Source organism: Ciona intestinalis, unplaced genomic scaffold, assembly GCF_000224145.3.
Source record: "Ciona intestinalis unplaced genomic scaffold, KH HT000075.2, whole genome shotgun sequence".
Classification (NCBI taxonomy): domain Eukaryota; kingdom Metazoa; phylum Chordata; class Ascidiacea; order Phlebobranchia; family Cionidae; genus Ciona; species Ciona intestinalis.
In genome coordinates, this window is record NW_004190397.2 from 77,149 (window position 1) to 101,227 (window position 24,079).

A 24,079-nucleotide genomic window follows, 5' to 3' on the forward strand; every position below is an offset into this window, starting at 1 on the left:
TAAAACCAATTTTAATACTTAAAAACCTCANATGACTGAAAATCTAAATTAGAGAAATGTAAGAGATTTTGTACATAAAAATGCCTGCATAATGTAAAAAATGTATAAAATATAACAGTAAACCAAAAACGCACGTTCATAATGCAAACAGTAAATTCCATACGAATCACGTGGTATATTTTCGTTACGCATGCCTGCTGTGGGCTTGACAGTGGGCATGATGGTAAAATATCACTGGAAATAAATTCTTTCTCATAAAAAAGAATTAACAAAATGTAGTAAATAGTACCAAATTAACGTCATTCGTTAAAGAGTATCTCAAAGGCCATAGCATATGCGTAAACTTTGGTTCGTACAGTTTGTATTCTTTAGAAAAGTAAAGTTTCCTAATTTTTGGCAACAAAAAAACTAAAAATACTTCAAAACAATACATATTATGCACTATATCATGGCAAGCAAAATATTGTATGGTAAGAAAATTTAAAATGAAAATTTGACCACCTACATCGCCACAAGCGGTATATCGTAAAAGGGGATTTTTAATGTTATTATTTATACTGCACCATGGAGATAAAGTAAACTGTTCGGACTTCTCGTTTTTTTTTGTGTTAAAAAGCCACGGTTTTAAGGTATAGCAGCGGGTTTTGTACTCTGGCTTTTTTTCACCAATGAGTCCACCAGGTTTTCGTGTTTGTTATTTATGCGGACGGGAGTTCGGTTCAAAATCGTTAACCTTTCACGAGCCAAAGTGTTTGGAAAAGTGGCACTTCGAAAATCAAAAACTGCCCCCAAATTTGAGAAGAAAACCTCCAAAGGTATAACAATATAATATCAATAGCATTTGCCCTTATAATCCTTTCAAAATCAAATGTTTTAACTGTAAGTGCATTTCAACGACTGTCATTTTGTCGATATATCCTATTATTTTTGTTTCAACCAATTTTTATTCTTCTCTACTTAATCGAAAGACAAATAAACATTGTTATAATATTCATTCGTTTTCTTAGAAACCAGAACTACTGCCATCAATTCCCAACACTGGATCTAAGAAAAGCCATCAATCTGCTATATCTGAATACAATGAATCTGCCTGGCAATCTGCACAGTCCCAGCTTATCCCATGTGAAAGGTAAAATATCAATTTAATAATAAATTGCATTTGAACTTTGTTTACCTCTTGTTCATAAAAAATCAATAAATGTTACTCATTTATTTTATATGTGACAGGGAACTTAAGAATTTGTAACACAGGTGTGCTACTTCATACACAGCGTGTCTACTTACAACTTCACAAGTTACCACATATGTAACATTGCTGGTTATTTTTTGTTCTATAAAAATAGGGATGCCCATTTTTTACCAATTGTTCGTGCTTCCAAAGACATACAGTCCTTAATGATAGCTGCATCAAGCATTAAACCCTGTATTCGTTGGTTAAGGGGCAAGCACCCTAACCACTATACTACCGCACAGAAATGCAAACCTAAAAACGTTTTTTAATATGACTACTACTTTGAACATAAGTGGTAATGAGCCAAATCTGGCCTGGATCTCAGGTCCTTGACTAGGATCTCATTAACAAAGAATAGAGTATGACTGCTCGACAGAGAGCATGTGGTATATAAAAGGTTTATTTTATATATTTCCATTTATATATATATAGATGTGGAAGAACGTTTCTGCCTGATCGACTAATAGTTCATTCAAGAAGCTGCAAAGGTGTGGTCAGACCTTCGACTGTGGTTTATAACAAGAGAGCAAAACCAAACAAAGAAAGCTTGGTATGCTATGTTGCATCACTACCTATGCTGGGTTTATAAATTTAATTTAGTTAGTTTTTTATTCCTTTTTTCTGTATGGACAATTTAGACCAGTCAAAATTGCTGTTAAGTGTCTTGCTCAAGGATACATTTCACATACGCCCACAATAGCAGCAGCTATGAGCCTTGAACCTATAGCCTCTGTGTTCGAGGCAGGTGTGCTGACCTCTGAGCAAGTTAATACAAGTATTTCTATTGAATATATTTTAAATACTACATTAATTATTACTAGCTTGAACCATTATGTTAAAGTGTTTTGCCCAAGGACACGTACGCCCATTATAGTAGCAGATACGAACCTTGAACCTATATTGAGGCATTGAGGCAGGCATGCTCACCATTGTAAAATAATGCTTTAACATTTTTTAGAATCATCCTGTCGTAACCTCTGAAAACACTTTCGAATCACTGGACGCATTCTACAAAGGAAATGTTGGCATTTCTACTAAAAATGGCACAAACTCTCAACATTTAAAAGACCCTATGAAAGTTAATAGTGGTTCAGCTTCATTAAAAAGGTCCATCACCCCATCAGAGAAAAATAAACTTTCTTTTAAGAAAGAAAACAGCACATATTGTACGTATGACATAATTTGTGTTTAGTTCATAAGTTTCTTAGTTTATTCTTGTTTTTACAAACTTTCTACAATATACTGTCTACGGTAACACAATTCGCTTAATGAGTATTCATGTAGTTATTTTTAGATTTTAACCAATATTAAGGACACCTACGCTCACAATGGTAGCTGCGATAAGCCTTGAACCCATTACCTCTTTGTTACAGGCAAAGGCGCTAACCACTTTGCCACGGCACCGACAACAACTTAACATTATATTTGAAATGTTATTTTTATATTCACAGCTCATAAAACTGAAAATAAAACCAGTGTTAGAACGCAGAGAAATCGAACTCCAAACTGGAACAAAACTGATCAAAAATCCTACACTCCAACGCAGTATGAAACAAGTATGCCAAATATTAAACTCTCAATAAATGAACCAAGAAAATCGACAATAAGAATTAAAAGATTGGAAACAAGTTCTGTGCCTCAAGGACACATGCAACCACACCCACCAAGGGCTGTGGATAAAACAAGACAATCTATGCCAACTGGCAGGGCTAGCAGAGGACCAAGTAGACAAGGTAAGAGTCAAAGTAGAAATATAAAAATATTTCTGTGAAAAAATGTTTTTTTAAATTTTTTTTGGCGGTACTTTTATAAGAAGAAATAGACAAAAACTACATAATTTTTATTAAAAATTAGTTATTTCCATAAAAAAAGTGAAAATATAAAAAAAACTGGTGTATTTTTTAAATAGTTCAGTATGTTCTCAACATGTTGCCTTAACTTTGCAGTGTTTACAATTATATACTAAAATAATTGGTTAACTCTGCTCCAAAATCCTAAATCTCACAGCATGCCATGCTATAGGTGCTAACTCTCATAGAATAAAATATTACAAGAATTTTAAACACGCAAAAATGTAATATAAAGTGCTTTAAAATCTGCACTCATTTTTGCATTTATAAATATTTTGTTTAATCTGCTTCCCTTAAAAACAAAACACAGAAAAAATAAACAATAAAATTACCAACTTTTTTATAATTTTTACTCCTATCTGCTTTTCCTTAAAAAAACAGAAAAAAATCCTTTTTTTTAATTTAAACTCATGCCCAGGTAGAGAAACATCTTCTACAAATATATCGTTATCTCGCCCCACCACACGTACAATGCATCGACATGAGAAAACAGAGGTTGAGAATTACAAATTAGATACAACGCCAAAAGCATCTGATATTGAAGTTACTTATGAGAGTATTTCAGAAAGTTCAGCGAATTCTTACCCAAAACTGCAACGAAAATCAACTTATGAGTAAGTAAAAATGTTTTTTCAAATTTTATGTGTATTTTTATTATAGTAGGGTGGGGTAAGCTGGGTTAGTATACTGGAGTTAATAAACCTAAATCTTAGACTTCAGGTGTGCCTCACTGAAGTCCTTACCCTCATTGAATAGACTGGGACCAATAAGCCTACATCCCAGGTCTCAGGTTTGCCTCACTAAGACCTCACCCTTATAGAATAAAATAGACTGGGACCAATAAGCATACAATCCAGGTCTCAGGTGTGCCTCCATGAAGACCTCATCCTCATAGAGTAGACTGGGACCAATAAGCCTTCATTCCAGGTCTCCCGTGCAAAACGAAAGACCTACATGACTAATGGTCCAAATCTTTTACCATGCTTTGAAGATCTAACCTTAACATAAAACAATTATACTTCATTCTGACCTTTGTATTTTTCTTCAGAGTTGATAAAATGACATCTGCCATTAGCGAAAAATCCTCTCATCCGGGAGCAAGTTTGCTCCCATCGAGATCCCGCTTTGCTCCAAGTCCAAACCGTCTCCGGACTTCATCCAGCAGAAGTTTGCATCCAGACCGAGAAAGTTTGGTCATGAAACCGGTTACTCCAAGTTTGAGGCTTTCTAAACAAAGGAACACAGCACCTGTAGAACCAGTTAGTTACATAGCTTTAACTGATTGTTATTTTGTATGGCTGCAAATTTAGACAACCAATTAGTGACCACTAGGCCATGGTGACATCAATAAGTTTGTGAGCATACACAAACCGTAAGCTAAAACGTTATATTTTCCACCAGACTGCCAGAAAATCAACAGTGAAAATGAGAGCGCCACCATTTGTGATCTGTTACATTTGTGGGCGCAAATATGGCAGCCAGTCAATTATCATTCATGAACCACAATGCTTGGAAAAATGGAGGGCCGAGAATAAAAGGCTTTCTAAACGACTGAGAAGACCCGAACCTAAAAAGCCTGAGATCCGTCCAATAACAGGTTAGTTATTATTAAATGAATAAAGTTTTTTTTTTTTTTTTAGTCCCGATAACGAAGGTTGGGAAAGTTTAGAACAGCGAAAAGGCGGGTAGTAACAACAGTTGCTACAACACGCTAATGGATTAAAAACATAAAATTGGACATGTGGTGTACAAAATAGAACAGAAGTTTAATAGTTTTAAAGTTTTACTGTCACGAAAGGATAAATAAGTATCATGCAAGAATAAATGATTGTTATGCGAGGTTAAAAAATTGTCAAGGTAAAATCAAAATAGAACATTGCCAAAATGTGTCTCAAAACGGTAAAAAAGACACTTCTGAAAAAATGTGACATAAGCTACTTTGGTTTTACTTCGATGACATGCGAGGATAAATATTTGTCAAGCAAGGATAAAATCAAGTGATTGAGTCATCCCAATTATGATCTTTTTTTCACACAGCTAATGGTAATTACAATTTTGAAGAAGCTAACAATGCAGCTTGGGAAGCCTCCCAACAGCAGTTAGTTCCATGCCAACTTTGTGGTCGTACTTTTCTGCCAGACAGACTGCTTGTGCATGAGCGGTCATGCAAAGGGAAAAGATAAAAATAAAGATTTCAAATTTTTAGGTCCTTATTTTGATATTTACTTTTCACAATTGCAGTTTTATTAACTCAGTGTACTATAGACTATACCTGCATTTTAGTTTAATAACACTTAATTTTGTAAAAGCATAAATAGACCACAACAAAAATGAGCCACAGTTTAGCGATAACATTTTATTTTTTTACTAAATCAGTTTATTTTGCATGAATTTTCAGTGTTTCTTGATTGAATTGCAATAGTTGTATTCAGTATTAAACTGTCACTGTTTCAATATTTGCACATAGATAAATAAAAAGTCTTTATGTTTTAATTGTGATAATGTAGCACAGTTGGTTAGCTTACATGCCGCTAACCGAGAGGTAATGGGTTCAAGGCTCTACGCTGCTACCATTGTGGGCGTATGTGTCCTTGGGCAAGACACCCTGTGACAATAGCTTCAACCAAATGATCACCAATGAGTTATGCAAATTATCAGCCACATATAAAAAAATTCCCCTAAAGAAATATTATAACAGTAACAAACTTGTAAGCTGACACGAAGTGTTTGAAACAGATCACCTGTGTTCAACAACTCCATTTTATGGCCAAGCAAGGATAAAGTAACAAGTTACAAAAACGTCTAACAACACAAACATACAGTAAATTCAGGCACCTCTGGATAATTGAAAAGGTATAGTTATACCATGTGTGTTTTTATGAGCACAATACACATTTGGTCCATTTATACAGCTAGTGCTCACTAGAAAAATATAATTACTTTATTCTGTCTATCTATTTACAATTATAACAGTGGTAAACAAATTAAAAACACAGAAAGAAACAAAAAACACTGTTAAAACATACTAAAACTTATTTGGAAACACTTTTCCATTCAGATATATCATACATGGTGTATCTATGTACCTCATTCTTTTTTAACTTTATATTTGCATTATTGTTTGAAGGTATATTCTAGCTGCTAGTTTTGGGTAAATGTCGTCTCTGTTCATGCTGTTTCATATTTCCTTTATCTGAGAAACGTTTCATACAAGTTTTGCATTGATATGGCTTCTCTCCAGTGTGAACTCGTTGGTGATATTTTAATTTAGTAGTTGTACTAAACGATTTTTGACATATTTCGCATTGATATGGCTTTTCACCAGTGTGAACCTTATGGTGTCTTGTTAGGATACCATTTGTAGAAAATGATCTATCACAAATATTGCATTGGTGGGGCTTCTCACCAGTGTGGACTTTTTGGTGACCTTTTAGGAAACTATTTTTCGCGAATGATTTTCCACAAATGTTACATTGATAAGGCTTTTCCCCAGTGTGGATTAACTCGTGATTTTTTAAAACAGTATTTGAAATAAAAGATTTATCACAAACGTTACATTTGTACGGCTTATCTCCAGTGTGAGTACGTTGGTGAACTTTCAGAGCAGCGTGTTGGAAATACGCTTTGTCACATTTATCACACTTGAATGGTTTTATATTGTTATGTTCAGAATAATGTTTTATAAAATCTCTATGATGTTTGAAACCCTTTCCACAGAGTTTACACTCATGTGGTTTATCCCTATAGTGGATTAACACATGTCTAGAAAGGTTAGATTTGTGCTTAAAACATTTGCCACACTCATCACATTTGTATTGTTTGTCTTCAGTATGTACTTTTCCATGAGACTTTATTTGAGAAACAGTAAAAAATGTTTTTTCACAGATTGAGCACTTGTATGATTTTTCTTCTGTATGAAGGCTCCTATGCGATTTCATTAGTCCACGAGTGTGAAAACCTTTTTCACAAATATCGCATTTAAAAGGTTTTTCTCCAGTATGTGTTCTCAAATGGGGTACAAGCTGGTAATGAAAACGAAACTGTTTATCACAATATTTGCAGCAAGTTTCATTCTGTTCATTTTTTTCAATAGATTTCTTCAGCATTGACTTTGAAGTTGCTTTAGGCATTTTAAAAACCAATTGAAAGTTATAAGTTTATAAAGTAACTAAGTCCTGCAAATAGGTATGTGTAACTTTCCAATATAAATAGTAAGTATTGTTTAAAATTTGAAAGCAAAATATTGCACAAAATATCAACACCTCATCATTGCAGGTACATTTGTCAATATAAACTTGAATAAATAACAGTATTTACATTGTTAAGTAGCTAAATAAATAAGACAAAAACATTACAAATTTTTAGAAACTTTTTTTAAATAAACTTGACTGAATACAAATATCTACATTGTCAGGTAGCTGAATAAATAAATAAGAAGAACAAGTCCAAGTTTGGAAGCAAAAGTGAGTTATGCTCTAGTTATCCGTTTTGGGTAAATGCGTCTTTTCATGCCGTTCCATAGTTCGCTTTTCCCGGAAGCTTTTGTTGCAGGTTTTGCATTGATATGGCTTCTCTCCAGTGTGGACTGAGTGGTGATCTCTTAGGGTTCTATTTGACGCAAACAATTTGTCGCAAATGTTGCATTGATATGGCTTCTCACCAGTGTGGGTTCTTTCATGACTCTTTAAGTTACTGCTTGCAGAAAACGCCCTTTCACAAAGGTCACATTTGTATGGCTTCTCCCCAGTATGAAATTTTTGGTGGATTTTCAAGTTACTGCTTCTTGTAAACGCTTTTTCACAAAGGTTGCATTTGTATGGCCTCTGACCACTGTGGAGTCTTTGGTGATCTCTTAAGTGGCTGTTTGTAGTAAACAGTCTTTCACAAATGTTGCATTGATACGCCTTCTTTCCAGTGTGTACTGCTTGGTGATCCCTTAATGTTCTATTTGCGGCAAATGATTTTTCACAAAGTTTGCATTGGTATGGCTTTTCACCAGTGTGCATTCTTTGGTGAGACTTTAGGTGACCGTTTGTGGTAAACGCTTTTTCACAAATGTTACATATGTATGGCTTCTCACCAGTGTGGGTTCTTTGGTGAATTTTCAAGCTACTATTACCAGAAAAAGACTTTTTACAAATGTTGCATTTGTACGGCCTTTTCCGTGTATGAAGGCAGTGATGAGCTGCTAAGTCTGTCTGTTCGAAATATGCTTCGTCACATTCACCACATTTAAATAGTTTTGTGTTAGTGTGGACAAAATAATGTCTTGTTAAAGCTGTATGGTGAGTGTAACTCTTTCCACAAAGTTTACACTCATATGGTTTATCTTTATAGTGAATGTACATAACATGTCTTTTCATGTTCGACTTTAGTTTAAAATACTTGTCACATATATCACATTTGTATGGTTTCTCTTCTGTGTGAACTTTTTCATGGGTTTTTAGATCAGATACAGTGCGAAATCTTTTTTTACATTTTATGCATTCAAATGGCTTTTTATCTTCATGAATTTTCTCATGATTTTTCAAGTGTCCAGGACCATGAAAACATTTTTCACAAATATCGCACTTAAAAGGTTTCTCTCCAGTATGTGTCCTCAAATGGGTTACAAGCATGTAGGGAAAACGAAACATTTTATCACAATATTTACAGCAAATTTCTTTCTGTTTAGTTTTTTTCTTAGATTTCTTTAGCGTTGAATTTAAAGTAACTTCGGACATTTTTCAAAATCCACTTGACACTTAAAAGTTAGTAAAAAATGTGATCTATTAAGCCCTGCAAAATAAATGTACATGAATAACTGGTAATTTTAAAGAGTTATTACATAATAATATCAGTGGTTAAAATATAAAAAGTATTAAGTAACAAAATGGGGACTACATGGGAAAAATTTTGTCCGCAAATTATTTAGGACAGTTCTATAAACTGTCAATTAGTTAAATTTGTAAAACACAATATCACTAAAATTTCAACAGTATATTATATTAATTTTGTAGGTTTTGGAAATGTGCTTTTTTAGGTTGTTTTATATTTTTTCTCCAGTGTGGATTCGTTGATGATGTATTAGAGTACGTTTTGCAGCAAATGATTTGTCGCAAATGTTGCATTGAAACGGCTTCTCACCACTGTGGGTTATTTGATGGCTCTTTAATTGACTATTTGAAGTAAACGATTTGTCACAAGCGCTACATTTGAATGGCTTATCTCCAGAATGAGTGCGTTGGTGAACTATCAGGCCAGCCTCTTGTAAATATGCTTTGTCACATTTATCACACTTGAATGGTTTCATATTCTTATGTTGGGTATAATGTGCCTTTAAATCTTTATTTTGCATGAATCCCTTTCCACACAGTTTACACTCATAAGGTTTTTCTCTATAATGGAGTAACATATGCCTATCCAAGTTCGAGTTGCTAGGAAAAGACTTGTCACATAAAGAACATTTGTATGGCTTCTTTTCAGTATGAGAGCGTTGGTGTATTATAAAGTCAGCCTCTCGGTAATATGCTCTGTAACATTCGCTGCACTTAAATGGTTTCTTGCTATGCACAGTATAATGTTTGATTAAATCAAAGCGTTCTGTAAAACCCTTTCTACACAGTTTACACTCAAAGGGTTTCTCTCTATAGTGGATTGACATATGTTTATACATGTTGGAGTTGTGCTTAAAGGACTTGTCACATATTTCACATTTGTATGGTTTCTCTTCTGTATGTACTTGTTCATGTCTTTTTGCAGCAGAAAGAGTGCGAAATGTTTTGTTACATTTTTCACATTTGTATGGCTTTTCACCTTTATGAATGTTTTTGTGAGTTTTCAAAATTGTAGGGCTATGATAAGCCTTTTCACAAATATCGCACTTAAACGGTTTTTCTCCAGTATGTGTCCTCACGTGAATAACAAGTTTGGAATGACAATTGTACACCTTGTCGCAGTATTTGCAGCAAATTTCTTTCTGTTTAGTTTTTCTACTGAATTTCTTTAGCACTGACTTTGAACTGACTTCAGACATTTTTGGAATTCACTTAAAGTTTAATATAACTTAAAATTAGTGAATTGAACCCTGCAAATAAATGTACATGATTAATTGCGTTTTTAAAAATTATGAAAAAGATTAAATGATTAGTTAAAACTTGATTGTCAAATAATGTCACTAATTAGTGCATGAAAACTTGTCTTTAAAACACATAAATTAAGGCAAGTAATTAATTGGTCAATAAGTTGGATTGGCAAGATAAAAACTATCTAAAAATTTGTCAAAAAAATTAAATGATTAGTTAAAACTGGACTATCAAATAATGTCACTAACTGGGGCTGAAAACTTGTCTTAAAAACATATAGGCCAAGTATTTAAATTGTCAGTTGGCTTTTCAGGACAAAAACTGGTTGAAATTTTACAGGCAAAGTTTAGTTATATTTATGACACAGGGCTCGGTAAATGCGTCTTCTCGTGCTGGTTTAGATTTCCTTTGTGTCCAAACCTTTTATCACAAATTTTGCATTGAAATGGCTTTTCACCTGTGTGCATTCTTTGGTGCATCATTAGGTTACCACTTAGAGAAAACAATTTGTCACAATATTTACATTGAAATGCCTTCTCTCCAGTGTGAATTGTTTCGTGGCTTCTTAAGGAGCGATTTGCTGCAAATGATTTTTCACAATAGGCACACTTGAATGGCTTCTCACCAGTGTGGGTTCTATGGTGATTTTTTAAGAGACCATTTGAAGTAAACGATTTTTCACAATAGTTGCATTTGTAGGGCTTTTCACCAGTATGAGTGAATTTGTGAACTGTCAGACCAGCTTCTTGAAAATATGCTTTGTCACATTTATCACACTTAAATGGTTTCATATTCTTATGTTCAGAATAATGTGCTTTTAACTCTTTGTTTCGTGTGAAACCCTTTCCACACAGTTTACACTCACAGGGTTTATCTCTATAATGAATGAACATGTGTCTATACATGTTCGAGTTACTGGTAAAAGACTTGTCACAAATATCACATTTGTATGGTTTGTCTTCCACGTGTAATTTGATATGCTTGTTTATAGCTTTAACAGTGCGGAATTTTTTTTGACATGTTTCACATTCGTATGGCATTTCATCTGAATGAATAATCTTGTGACATTTCATAAGTGTAAGACTATGAAAAGCTTTTTCGCAAATATCGCACTTGAAAGGTTTTTCTCCAGTATGTGTCCTCAAGTGAACAACAAGTAATGCAGGGTAATCATACACTTTGTCACAATACTTGCACTGGTTAATTTTCTCTTTAGTTTGTCCACTAGATTTCTTTGGCACTGACTTTAAAGTGACTTTAGACATTTTTTAAATTTTGCCTAACAGTTAAAAGTAAATGAATGAAAGTCTAAATTGGTAAATTAATCCCTGCAAAAGTAATTTTGTTTAATTAACTAAAATCTTAAATGATTTATAAAATTTGACAATGTAATAACTATGGAAAATATTGTCGAAACATCATTGTTGGTAAATTTGTCAATAAAATACAATTGAAGACAAATAAAAATACAATTAAAGACAAGTATATATAGTGTATACACATTGTCATAATATATGAACTAATTCGACATAGAATAATTTTGGTAGCAAAAGTCAGTTTTATAAAATAAATGTAAAAATACTTTTTCCATGCGTGGCCAGAAAACCGCAGTCATTAAACACCGTTGTTTTGTTTCATACACCTTGTGCCAGCTTACGAGTTACCAAGTATGTTACTTTTTCAGTAATTTTTTTATGTGCGGCTGATGATTTAGATAAACTATTAGTGACCACTGGGTTGAAGCAATTGTCGCTCAGTGTCCTACTCAAGGACACGTACGTCTGCAATGGTAGCAGCGTTGGGCCTTGAACCGATTACATCTTGGTTAGAGGTAGGCGCGCTAACCAACTGTGCTAAAGAGCCTATTTATGCTGCAGGTTTAGGTAAATGTATCTTTTCATGCCTTCTCATATGTCCTTTATCTGAAAAACGTTTCTTGCAAGTTTTGCATTGAAATGGCTTCTCTCCAGTGTGAACTCTTTGGTGGTTCTTTAATGTACCATTTGCAGTAAACGATTTGTCACAAATGTCACATTTGAATGGTTTCTCACCAGTGTGAACCAAATGGTGAACCTTTAAGTTACGATTTGTAGCAAACGATTTATCACAAATGTTGCATTTGTACGGTCTCTCACCATTGTGAACTGCTTGGTGATGACTTAAAGTACTATATAAAGCGAATGATTTATCACAGATTTCGCATTTAAATGGCTTTTCGCCAGTGTGAACGATTTGGTGATTCTTTAAGACACCATTTGTAGAAAACGATTTATCACATATGTTGCATGTGTATGGTCTTTCTCCTGTATGAACACGCTGGTGAACTTTTAATTCAGTCTGCCGAGCATAGGCTTTATCACATTTATTACACTTGAATTGTTTAATGTTGTTGTGACCGGAATAATGTATTTTAAAATCTTTATGGTCCGTGAAACCCTTTCCGCACAGTTTACACTCATAAGGTTTTTCCCTATAATGAATAAACATATGTCTATACAAGCTCGCTTTTGCCTTAAAGTTTTTGTCGCATATTTCACACTTGTGTGGTTTCTCTTCTGTATGTACCTTTTCATGTGCATGTAGATGAGAAATATAGTGGAATGATTTTTCACATTTCAAGCATTTGAATTGCTTTTTTTCTTTATGAAATCTCTTGTGATTTTTCAGAATTGCGGGTGTATGAAAACTTTTTCCACAGACATCGCACTTAAAAGGTTTTTCTCCAGTATGCTTTCTTAAGTGAGCAACAAGCAGGGAAGGATATTTATACACCTTGTCACAGTATTCACAGCAATTATCTTTTGATTTAGCCTTACCATTAGATTTCTTTGGCACTGACTTTGAACTGACTTCAGACATTTTTCAAAATTTGTTTAACAGTTAAGAAAAAACTAATACTAGTTTAAATAGGGAACTAACTCCTGTAAAAAGATGTACATGTTTAATTTCACAGTACGTGCTTAATTTTACAATAAAAAAACAATTAATCTTAAATAATCAATTAAATTTGACAACCGAACCTGAATGGAATGAGTATAAAAATAAGGTCACCACATCATTGTAAAAAAAGGCAATTAAAACATTAATTAGAAAAGGTATTTACATTGACAGGTAGATAAATAAGTAACAAATTTTACAGACTACAACATGGTAAAATTTTAGTAGCAAAGATAGTTTCATTTAGGCTTTAGCTTTTGGATAAATGCAACTTTTCATGTCGTTTCATGTTGCATCGGTCTCGGAAACTTTTCATGCAAGTTTTGCATTGAAATGGCTTCTCTCCAGTGTGAACTCTTTGGTGTCCTCTTAAGGTAGCTCTTGCAGTGAACGACTTTTCACAAATGTTACATTTGAATGGCTTCTCACTAGCGTGAACTACTTGGTGGACCCTTACAGTCTCTTTTGTGGAGAACGATTTATCACAAATTTTGCATTGATAAGGCTTTTCCCCAGTGTGAGTTCTTTGGTGATTTTTCAAGCCAATGTTTACAGTAAACGATTTTTCACAAATGTTGCATTTGTACGGCTTTTCCCCTGTGTGGACACGTTGATGGGTTGTCAAATGAGCCTGTCGAAAATAAGCTTTGTCACATTTATCACACTTGAATGGTTTAACGTTGTTGTGGACAAAATGATGTACTTTTAAATTATTATATTGTGTGAAGCCCTTTCCACACAGTTTACACTCATATGTTTTATCTTTATAGTGAATGTACATAACATGCCTGTTCAAGTACGTCTTTGTCTTAAAGGACTTGTCACATATATCACATTTGTATGGTTTCTCTTCTGTGTGTATTTTTTCATGGATTTTTAGATAGGAAAGAGTTTGAAATGTTTTTTCACATTGTAAGCATTTGAATAGTGTGTTTTTTTTCATGAATTTTTTCATGGCTTATCAAAAGTGTACGGCTATAAAAACCTTTTTCACAAACTTCGCACTTAAAAGGTTTCTCTCCAGTATGTGTTCTCAAATGAACTATAAGCAGGCAAGGATATCGAAACTTCTTGTCGCAATATTTGCAGCAAGTTTCATTCTGTTCGGTTTTTCCACTGGATTTCTTCAGCATTGACTTTATAGTTACTTTGGGCATTTTTCAACATCACTTAAACTTTGTAGTAATTTTATACATTATTTAAAATCGGCTTAATAGTTAGGTTTTCATTGGTGAGTCGAGCCCTGCAAATAAATCTACAAAATCAATTGTACGAAATGTAAACAAACTCAAAATCCTATGCAATTGTTTAAAAATTGACATATAGTACTGTAGGGTAAGATGGGACAATTTTAGCACATAATATCCAAAAATTGTTCATGCTTTCCTCGGCATAAACTTTTATCTTCTAAAACTTATGGTTACCTTGAACTTAAAAAAGGTAGGTGCCTATGGGTGGACTAAGTCTAAAATATACAATAATAAATGTGATTTGGCATTGATTGAGTACATGAACATAATAGATCCATAATGTACTGGACAAGCAGGTAACACAAAAACCAAATAGATCTTATGTTGCTACATTAAAATGTTAAAACACATGTAAGAAAAATCCAAAAAAAATAATCACCTACAGCTACAAAGTAACACACATCGTAGGCTGGTACAGGATGTATGAACACACGTGTTATAACGACTAACATTTACCATCCACGTGGGGATAAAGTAGGTTACATTCATTCAATCAATTATGTACGAAAATTGAAACTCTAACAAGATTGAGTATTAATAAGAATTCCTACAACACCAATGAAGAAAAATTAACAATTTAACTCAGAAAAAAATGGTGAAATTAGGTGCAAAATTAAGTTCTATTTTTGTTATTGGTTTTGGTTAAATGCGTCTTTTCATGCCGTTTCATATTGCTTATATATCCAAAGCTTTTCATGCAAATGTTACATTTGTGTGGCTTATCTCCAGTGTGAGTGCGTTTGTGAACTGTTAGAGCAGCTTCTTGTAAATATGCTTTGTCACATTTATCACACTTATATGGTTTCATACTGTTATGTTTGGTATAATGTCTTTTTAAATCTTTATATTGTGTGAAACCTTTAGGGCACAGTTTGCATTCATAGGGTTTCTTTCGATAATGGATGACCATATGCCTTTTCATGTGTGATTTGCTTTTGAAGTACTTGTCACAAATAGAACATTGGTATGGTTTGTTGTTTTTGTGAGTTAGTTGATGTCTTTTTAGAGTAGTCTCTCGGAAAAATGCTTTGTCACACTCGCTACACTGGAATGGTTTCTTATTATGTTCAGAATAATGTGCTCTTAATTCTTTATGTTGCATAAATCCCTTTTCACATAGGTTACACTCATATAGTTTATCTCTATTGTGGAGTAACATGTGTCTATACATGTTACCGTTCTGAGTAAAGTACTTGTCGCATATTTCACATTTGTATTTTGGTCTGACTCCTGTATGTATTTTTTCATGTCGTTTTACAGCAAAAATATAGTGAAATGACTTTTCGCAGATCGAGCATTTGAATGGCTTTTGTTCTTTGTGACTTTCTTTATGAGCTTTTAAAATTGGACGGCTATGGAAACTTTTTTCACAAATATCGCACTTAAAAGGTTTCTCTCCAGTATGTGTTCTCAAATGGGTTACAAGTAAGCAGGGAAACCGAAACTCTTTGTCACAATATTTGCAGCAAACAGTTTTCTTCTTCTTTTTTCCACTGGATGTTAACTTTGAGGTGACTTTAGGCATTTTTCAAAATTTAGACGGTTACATTTTTTTCTAAAATCCTAAGGTAGTCACAAAATGAAATAAAACACTAAATACATTGCAAACAAACGCATATTTATAGCTCTGTTGCTACAGTAATTTTAACATGTGTTTTACATAACAAGTCTCATTGCAGGGTAGACAAATGCAGTATTTTAAAGTAAAATAGCATTTTATGACATCACATCACAGGAAATATTCTAACATTAACCATTATTGTGTAAGTACACATTTGCAAAAAACTATGCGACATTGCGATAAATGTACCTGCAACTTAAACGCTCTATGTTATGCATTAAGATACATCTTAAGTAAATCCTGTTTACGTGTATGTCGCACTCCTGATTGCAAAACTCTGTGCCATAAACGTATAAAAACAATTTGTAACAACAAGACTATATAACATCTTAAACAACACTGCACCTGCATATACTAATTGTTGTTATAACGACTGTCGTTTTCCTTTACGAAAGGATAAAAGAAGTTACATTTATTTATTCATTCATTTATTTATAACCACCGATAATTTTGAGTATAAACGTGCATGGCTGTTTATTCCTTCGTTTAGGTAAATATACCATTCACAAATAGACACTGGTACAAGTTATAATAGAAAATTGTATAAATAAATAAATGAGTGTAACTTTTTCTTTATGGTGTGACAATAACAGCGGCTATAACACAGGTATTCTGTTTCACACACCCTGTGTCAGTTACCACATGTGCAAATATTAAACAAATCAAAACACATAGAGAGAAGGTTCTGGGGTTGCAGCGTGGCTAGGCAACCCTTTGGTATTTCCTTTAATAATAATGCATATACTTCTGGAATCACGTTTTTATTTATCTTACTCTCTTTCTTTACATTTATAATATGACAAATCTAATGTATCATTTACTAGTCACTAACTGTATATATTGGCAATTGCGGTTTGTATTTGTCTTCAGCACAAAATTTATTTTCTTTAAATTCAGTAGGTTTATAATACAACTTTATACAGCCGTTGACACGGAGACGTATTTGATTATTTTACTCACACATTAAAAATGTGTCCATGTTAAAGACATTTAAAAGCAAAGTCTGCAATTGTTTGAAGCCAGTGTTTTTTTATTGGTTATCTAAACTGTCAGCCATACATTAAAAAAACGAATAAACAATAATTACTCACAAAGCTACACACGCTGTAACGTATGAAACATGCCATTCGTGTTATAACGACTGTTGTTGGTCGTCACGCAGGATACAGAATTCACATTCAAATATTCAGTGCTTAGGATTTTATACAAACATACTGGCTGTCTGTGACAAATAGTTTCCAATTAAATTGTCCGCAAATTTCTAAATTGTAAACACACAACTCAAAACCAATCGGTCAAAAATTGCCGTTTGGTAACTCCCTGACATGATAAATAGTGCTGAGTATGCATAGATATCTTAACAGTAATAAGATGCGCTTGTAAATGAGTAATTTATGTTGCCATAGCATCTAGTTTTGCCAATGTAACTAGATTAACTTGCTGATTGTTTTGATCGTTGCGATTTCTAGTTTGTTTACCATACTTGGCTCTGCGCTAAACGTCGTCTAAGTGTTTACGAATTAGACGGTAAAAAAGACCCAAATTATCTAAAAACTAAAACTATTGTGGGTACTTCCGCGTCATTTCTTTTTGTAATTTTCCTTATATGCTACATTACGTCATATAAGGACAGCACCGTTTTCTACCGGGCTTTACCAGTTGGTATTCTAAAGCTTTATAGTTTTCTTGTAGAAAGAAAATAAATAAACAATAGATCACGCGAGGCTTCCGCAATTAAAATGAGTTTATTGGTTAACCAATACCCTCGTACACAAACTATAGCACGTGTGACCCTACAACAATTGATTGAAAAAAAATTAAAAAGAGGAAATATAAATGTATAAAAATACCCGATAGATTTATGCTTAAAGGCGCCTAATGTGACCATGCTAAAATGCTTGCAGCTCTTTAATAAAAATGCTTGCAGTTCTTTAATTTTGTTTTACGTCTTTTTAAATGTTAGACACAAATCCGCTCAACGGGAAGTTTTTTATTAAAAAAGTAAAGAAATAAGCACTAAAATGTACATGAATCATTGGCCGTTTAAAAAACACAGTCTCTTTTCTTGTATAAATGTTTAACTTGGTAGCAAAATTTGGCATAACTAGTTATGTGTCTCTTCATGCTGTTTTCTGTTTTTTAGGAACCAGAAGCTTTTCATGCAAATATTGCATTGATACGGCTTCTCTCCAGTGTGAACTCTATGGTGATACCTTAATTTCGTACTTGTAGAAAACGATTTTTGACATATTTCGCATTGATATGGCTTCTCTTCAGTGTGGGTTCTTTGGTGATTTGTTAAGCTACTACTTGTAGAAAACGATTTATCACAAATATTACATTGGAATGGCGTCTCTCCAGTGTGAACTCTATGGTGATACCTTAATTTCGTACTTGTAGAAAACGATTTTTGACATATTTCGCATTGATATGGCTTCTCTTCAGTGTGGGTTCTTTGGTGATTTGTTAAGCTACTACTTGTAGAAAACGATTTATCACAAATATTACATTGGAATGGCTTATCTTCAGTGTGGATTCTTTGGTGATTTTTTAAGGTACTATTTGTAGAAAACGATTTATCACAAATATTACATTGGAATGGCTTCTCACCAGTGTGAGTTCTTAGGTGTTCCTTTAAGCTACTATTTGCAGTAAAACATTTATCACAAATGTAACATTGGAATGGCATATCTCCTGTATGAGTGCGTTGATGATTTTTCAGACCAGCCTCTTGTAAATATGCTTTGTCACATTCACCACACTTAAATGGTTTTATACTGGTATATTCAGTACAATGTTCTTTTAATTCTTGATCTCTATAATGAATAGACAGGTGTCGGTTAAGGTACCAATTGCGCTTAAAGTGCTTGTCACATATATCACATTTGTACGGCTTCTCTCCTGCGTGTTCTTTTTCATGTCTTTTCAAGGCTTGAATTCTACGAAATGAGACTTTACATACTCTGCACCTAAATTGATTTTCTTCTGTATGAACAAGCTTATGGCTTTTTAAAAGTCCACGACTGTGAAAATCTTTATCACAAACTTCGCACGTAAAAGGTCTCTCTCCAGTATGTGTTCTCAAGTGAACAACAAGCACGGAATGACTAGGATACTCCTTGTCACAATATTTGCAGCAAAAGTCTTTTTGTTTAGTTTTCTTTGCACATTTTATTGACTCCATTTTAGAATAATTTTCGGAAGTTATATTACATTTCTTCACAGTACCCTGGGAGTCCTATGGGGTATGCTATATAGTTGTTTAAAAAAAGGTTGAAATTGGTTAATAAGCCCTCCAAACAAATGGACATGAATCATTGGCTAATTGGAAAACAATAGTCATGTGAAGTCGTGAGAATACGGTTATATAATAATTCTTTAAACGTACTTTGTTTACTACCAACTGGAAAAAGAAAATAGAATATAAAGTGTCCCATTTCCCCCCATACATAGCCTACACAAGAAAAGGGCGGTGTCACAAAACACAATTCGCCAGTTTACGTGTCTAAAGGAACGATAAGAAAAATGCGACAGGGCTAACGAATAAACATGGTAACTGTACAAGCAACTAATACTATTAGATATAAACGCCTCAATAAGTTTGGAATAAATTAAATCTACCACTTCTACACGTTAATCGCTACACGTTTGTGTGCGAACTAGGACCTGCTACCCCACCCAACACCTTAATAAACTATGTTATACCAACGTATACTTGGTCCGTATTTTACACCAACCTGTTCGGCAAAGTAACTAGTTCAACTGGCTGAACGTTTTAATCGTTGCGATTTCTAGGTTGAGTGACAGGCTTGACTAGATGTTCTAAACGTCGGTAAAATTCTTAAGGTAAACTGAAAATAAACTCGTATTGCGGTTAAAGTATAGTAGGGTGGGGAAAGATGGGACACATTTTATTCTATTTTCTTGTCGCATTTGTTAGAAAACTAAGAAAATTCGAAGAACTATAAAACCGTATTCTCACGACTCCCATAAACCGTTGTTAATTGTTAAAAACACGATCAGAACATTTAGATACTATGTGCTGAAGGTGTCCCATCTACCGCCCACCCCACTATAACCCCCTTACAAAATGAAAAATACGATTAAGAGACAACCAAACATATTTGCTAGAATTTAGATTCCACAGTTTGTTTAACAGACCAAAGATCCTACTTTAGCAGAAGCTGTATAATCTGTCACGCAGTTGCTTTACAGTTCGGACCCTGCCTGTTGTAGGCCAGTCGTGCTTGTAATATAATATGGTTAAGTAATAGCACTGTTTCCGTTTTACGTGCCAGCAAGGAAACGACTGCCCTATTAAACCAGATCCCCAGAGTTTCAAACTTTCAAAGTACCGACCAGAAAAAATATTTATTTAAAAATAAACGGAAAATTGGTTTAAAGTATTAACATACTCCTACACATAAGATTTTAATGTTAGTTTGATAATTTTTCCGAAAAAAATTGGACACCACCTCTTACTATTTTGTGTGAAGAGAGAAACAAAAATTATTTCTTATTACATTATAACAACAAAAACTCACTGAAACATGATTTAACTTATTGAACGAGAAATATAAAATTTTAGCATACAGTGAAGGCAACAGTTGGCAAAAGTCGAAATAATTGAGTGTGAGTTTTGTTTTACCAACTACACCAAAAAAACAAGCAAAATAAATTTAAAATTTGCGCTTAACAGTAAAGCTGTTTTATTCCCCACAAAATTTAGTTTTTTTTTATATTTTTATTCTTTGACTATTTTTAGTGAGTAATCCACCACAGAGTAACCTTGGACAAGTTTGGAGGAAGAAATGACATCCACGTGTGGCCCACAGTAAGATGCAAGGTTATCCTCCGTGATACCACCACTGGCTTCAATAATTACATTAGGAAACATTTCTTTTAAAGCGGCTGCAGCAATATGTAGCTCCTGTAAAAACGTGCAACTTTATATAAATGTAAGATAAGTAACGTACCTTGTAAATCGTAAGCTGGCATGAGGTGTATGAAACAGTACACCCGTGTTATAACCACTGTCGTTTTACAGCTACTTGAGGATAAAGTAAGTTACATTCATAAGATTCATTCATGCAGTTATGCTAAAAATGAAAGACATATCACTCCCAAAGGTGTATGCTTAAAACTCGTAAGCGCCCAAAGCGGGCATGAGTTGAACGAAATAGAACACCTATGTTATAAAGTAGGCCCACCAAGCAAGGATAAATAAGTTAACGTTATTCATAATAGTATTGTATAGCAGGGTGGGGGAAGATGGGACACCATTTCATTTTATTTTACCGGCCTATTTGATAGTACACAAATAAATTCCAAAGAATTATAAATCTGTATCCTTTTGACTTGCATAGGCAGTTGTTAATTGTTTAAAACGCGATCAGGATATACGCGATCAGTTAGCAGTTACCATGTATGTTACTTTGTGGGAAATAAAAGCCAGCAAATTTCAAGCATACTTACTTCGCTGGTGAAATTATCAAACATAATGATCTCTGCGCCAGATTCCACGGCTTCTATAGCTTCTTCCAAGCTCTGACATTCAACCTCAACTTTGACACTGAAGCCAGCAGCAAACTTCACACGTTCTACTGCCTATTGGTGTTGAAAACATTGGTAATATAACATCACAAAAATTCACAAAATTATGAATGGTGGGTCAATTTTATAACATAGGTGTTCTGTTTCATTCACCTCATGCTCGCTTACGAGTTTCTAGCATACAGCTTTGGGAATGATTATAATTTACTTTATAATTGCTTGGCCGGAAAACGACAGTTGTTATAACAAGGGTGTTCTGTTTCATACACCTCGTTCTGGGTTACAAGTTACCCATTATGTTACTTTGTGGGGGAATATTTTTAGGAGTATTTTTTATTTTTATGTATGGCTGAAAATTTGGACAACCCATTAGTGACCACTAAGTTCGAGCAATTGCCGTTAAGTGTCTTGCCCAAGGACACATACGGCCATACGCCCACAATAGTAGCAATGCATCTTAAACCTGAGCACTCATACATACACCTACAGTAATACTTACACTTGATACATTACCAGAAGAGCTTATATGGTTATCCTTAAGCATCACCATTGAAGACAAATTATATCTATGTGTATCAGCCCCTGCTACAACCAGTGCATATTTCTCCGCTAAACGAAAGCCAGGTGTTGTTTTTCTGGTCCCAGCTATTCTACCATTCCATTCTGTAGGAATAAATTATGAATTAATGTATGTATGTAATGTAACATACTTTATCGTAATATCTTCGCATGGCAGGAAAATGACTGTTGTTATAACACGGATGCTCTGTTTCATACACCTCGTGCCTGTTTACGAGTTACCATGTGTATAACTTAATACATAATAGTTTTTTTCACGCCTGATAATTTGTACCATCATTAGTGACCACTGGTTTAAAGCAATTGCAGTTTTCTTGCCCAAGAACACACACACCCACAATGGTAGCTGCAGTGAGCCTTGAACCCATAAAAACTACTCACCTAGAGATCTCGTTTTCTCTATAAAACTTTGCGCTAACGTTGAGATGCCACTGCACCTTGCCATGCAGTTTAACGCCACCCTTTCACCAATTAAAATGCTCCGTGCTTCTCCTCTAATAAGAGCTATAGTCTTAGGAAGCGAGGCCGCATCAATCTTCATTCCCTCGGAGACCAACCAGTCTACTTCACATCCAACTTCTTGGAAAACAGCATCAAAAAACGGGACTCCCGATACGATCCCGGGAGATTTGATTAACAGTTCAGCGCGATTGTATTTTTCACCAACTGCAAGCGCAGCATAGTCAAAGCTAGGGCAATCTTCTTCAAGCCAAGATTTTATAAGGCTGGCTACCTTTGCTTGGGGCAGTATGTATGAGTGTTCTGATGAGTATGAAGGATAGTTTGGAAAAGACACAAGATCTCCATTTGGTTCAGTTTTGTGGATTTCGAGAGTGATTTGGTTTTGAGAAGTCAGCTTTCGGGCACTGGACCGCAGACCATGGCTGTGTGGTAAGATTTTATTGTCATCTGTTTGGTCATCATTCATTTGTGCGCATAATTTTTTATGATAAACGCGCTGACTGTGCCGATATACATCATCAGCACCACCATAGGACACTTTAAAGTCTTTGTTGCAAATTGTGCAGAAAGCAAACAGCTTCCCTAAAGAGCTAGGTCTCACCCAGAAGTACTTATCCTCATAATATGACTTGTATACAGCTTTTGGTTTGGGCATTTTTTTTGGTTTAACATGAAAATAATGGACTTACCAAAAACAATTTGTGTATACAAAATAAAATTTACCCCTATATCTATAATGGAAAAATAATTTATATTATATATTATATAGATATATATATATATATTAGAAGAAAATTAACACTTTTAGGCAGAAATTAATGGATACACCTAGTAACTCTAGAACTTTATTTGAACTATGCAATAAAACAAAATAATACAAAATGCTTAACAAAATTAGCACAGTATATATATATATATATATATTAGAGTGGAGGTGGGGGAAGATGGGACACCTCCTTATTCTATTTTCTCATCCCATTTGGTAGTAACCAAGGAACATTCAAAGAATTATAAAACCGTATCCTCACGACTCCCATAGACCGTTGTTAATTGTTTCAAAATCGATCAAGATATTTTGATATTATGTGCTAAAAATGTCCCATTTCCCCCACCCCACTACATACAGAATTCTGGCTGCATTCTTAGACCAACGAATTTTTATAATGGCAGCAAAAATACAGAAAATTAAATAGCAATTAAACAAAAAATCAGGGAAATTCTATATGGGTGAGAACCTACATCACATTGCCCATAGAAATTCTATAGCACATGCACAATGAATTTTTTTTTAAACATTCTAAAGATTTGAACTATAAGAATGATAAGTATGAATGTTTTTATACCTAAACGTAAATTTTACAAAATAGGTAGACTAGTAAAATCATGAAACTATAGCAATATTTTCTTTATAATAGTAGTAATATTGCAACTTGAAAAAAAAACAATAAAAAAGATCAAAATTGCAACATTTAACAGTGAAAGCACAGATACATATTATCATTTTACTAGACATAGCACACAAAACTGGATAA

General features: G+C 34.0%; 8 protein-coding genes across 10 annotated transcripts in view; 1 reads left to right on the forward strand and 7 right to left on the reverse strand.

Moving 5' to 3' along the window:
* Positions 1-8,820, reverse strand: part of LOC100179430 (nuclear migration protein nudC) — a 10,880-nt gene extending 2,060 nt beyond the window's left edge. Inside the window, exons 1-2 of one of the 2 annotated variants that reach the window (XM_026838356.1) lie at positions 8,162-8,709; positions 7,362-7,657 (exon numbers count right to left, since the gene is read on the reverse strand). In XM_026838356.1, coding sequence (XP_026694157.1) covers positions 7,557-7,657; positions 8,162-8,699 — 639 coding nt within the window. In that variant the 5' untranslated portion in view covers positions 8,700-8,709 and the 3' untranslated portion in view covers positions 7,362-7,556. Of the gene's footprint in view, positions 1-7,361; positions 7,658-8,161; positions 8,710-8,740 lie in introns of those variants that run through there. The other variant, XM_018815451.2, reaches the window with a different exon arrangement.
* On the forward strand, positions 579-5,560 carry zf(c2h2)-149 (zinc finger protein (C2H2)-149). Its single transcript, NM_001128886.1, has 9 exons — positions 579-815; positions 1,008-1,129; positions 1,664-1,781; positions 2,190-2,397; positions 2,683-2,964; positions 3,500-3,695; positions 4,130-4,340; positions 4,483-4,678; positions 5,119-5,560. Exons 1-9 carry the CDS (start codon positions 669-671, stop codon positions 5,262-5,264), a joined length of 1,626 nt encoding a protein of 541 aa, NP_001122358.1. The 5' UTR covers positions 579-668; the 3' UTR covers positions 5,265-5,560.
* Positions 5,672-7,250, reverse strand: LOC100176332 (zinc finger protein 239-like). The gene has a single exon (XM_009862991.3). It carries the CDS (start codon positions 7,209-7,211, stop codon positions 6,216-6,218), a length of 996 nt encoding a protein of 331 aa, XP_009861293.1. The 5' UTR covers positions 7,212-7,250; the 3' UTR covers positions 5,672-6,215.
* Positions 8,821-10,147: 1,327 nt separating the features above from the next.
* Positions 10,148-11,468, reverse strand: zf(c2h2)-14 (zinc finger protein). Its single transcript, NM_001078391.1, is given in 1 exon segment — positions 10,148-11,468. A coding segment is annotated over 1 exon segment (909 nt). The 5' UTR covers positions 11,411-11,468; the 3' UTR covers positions 10,148-10,501.
* A 1,599-nt stretch (positions 11,469-13,067) lies between these two features.
* Positions 13,068-14,323, reverse strand: zf(c2h2)-7 (zinc finger protein). The gene is given in 1 exon segment (NM_001078409.1): positions 13,068-14,323. A coding segment is annotated over 1 exon segment (531 nt). The 5' UTR covers positions 13,864-14,323; the 3' UTR covers positions 13,068-13,332.
* A 488-nt stretch (positions 14,324-14,811) lies between these two features.
* On the reverse strand, positions 14,812-15,892 carry zf(c2h2)-8 (zinc finger protein). The gene is given in 2 exon segments (NM_001078506.1): positions 14,812-14,955; positions 14,958-15,892. Coding segments are annotated over 2 exon segments (903 nt in total). The 5' UTR covers positions 15,858-15,892; the 3' UTR covers positions 14,812-14,952.
* A 2,031-nt stretch (positions 15,893-17,923) lies between these two features.
* zf(c2h2)-170 (zinc finger (C2H2)-170) lies at positions 17,924-19,374 on the reverse strand. Its single transcript, XM_018815454.2, has one exon. The coding sequence runs from the start codon at positions 19,135-19,137 to the stop codon at positions 18,058-18,060; it is 1,080 nt and encodes a 359-aa protein (XP_018670999.1). The 5' UTR covers positions 19,138-19,374; the 3' UTR covers positions 17,924-18,057.
* A 931-nt stretch (positions 19,375-20,305) lies between these two features.
* LOC100179478 (nicotinate-nucleotide pyrophosphorylase [carboxylating]) lies at positions 20,306-23,274 on the reverse strand. Of its 2 annotated transcripts, none has more exons than XM_026838357.1 (4): positions 22,467-23,274; positions 22,054-22,169; positions 21,429-21,560; positions 20,306-20,883 (listed from the first exon to the last, which is right to left on the reverse strand). In XM_026838357.1, exons 1-4 carry the CDS (start codon positions 23,200-23,202, stop codon positions 20,698-20,700), a joined length of 1,170 nt encoding a protein of 389 aa, XP_026694158.1. In that variant the 5' UTR covers positions 23,203-23,274; the 3' UTR covers positions 20,306-20,697. The 2 variants fall into 2 exon arrangements, with proteins under 2 accessions (XP_026694158.1, XP_002128090.1); XM_002128054.3 differs by having other exon boundaries at positions 22,006-22,169.
* Positions 23,275-24,079: the final 805 nt, after the last annotated feature.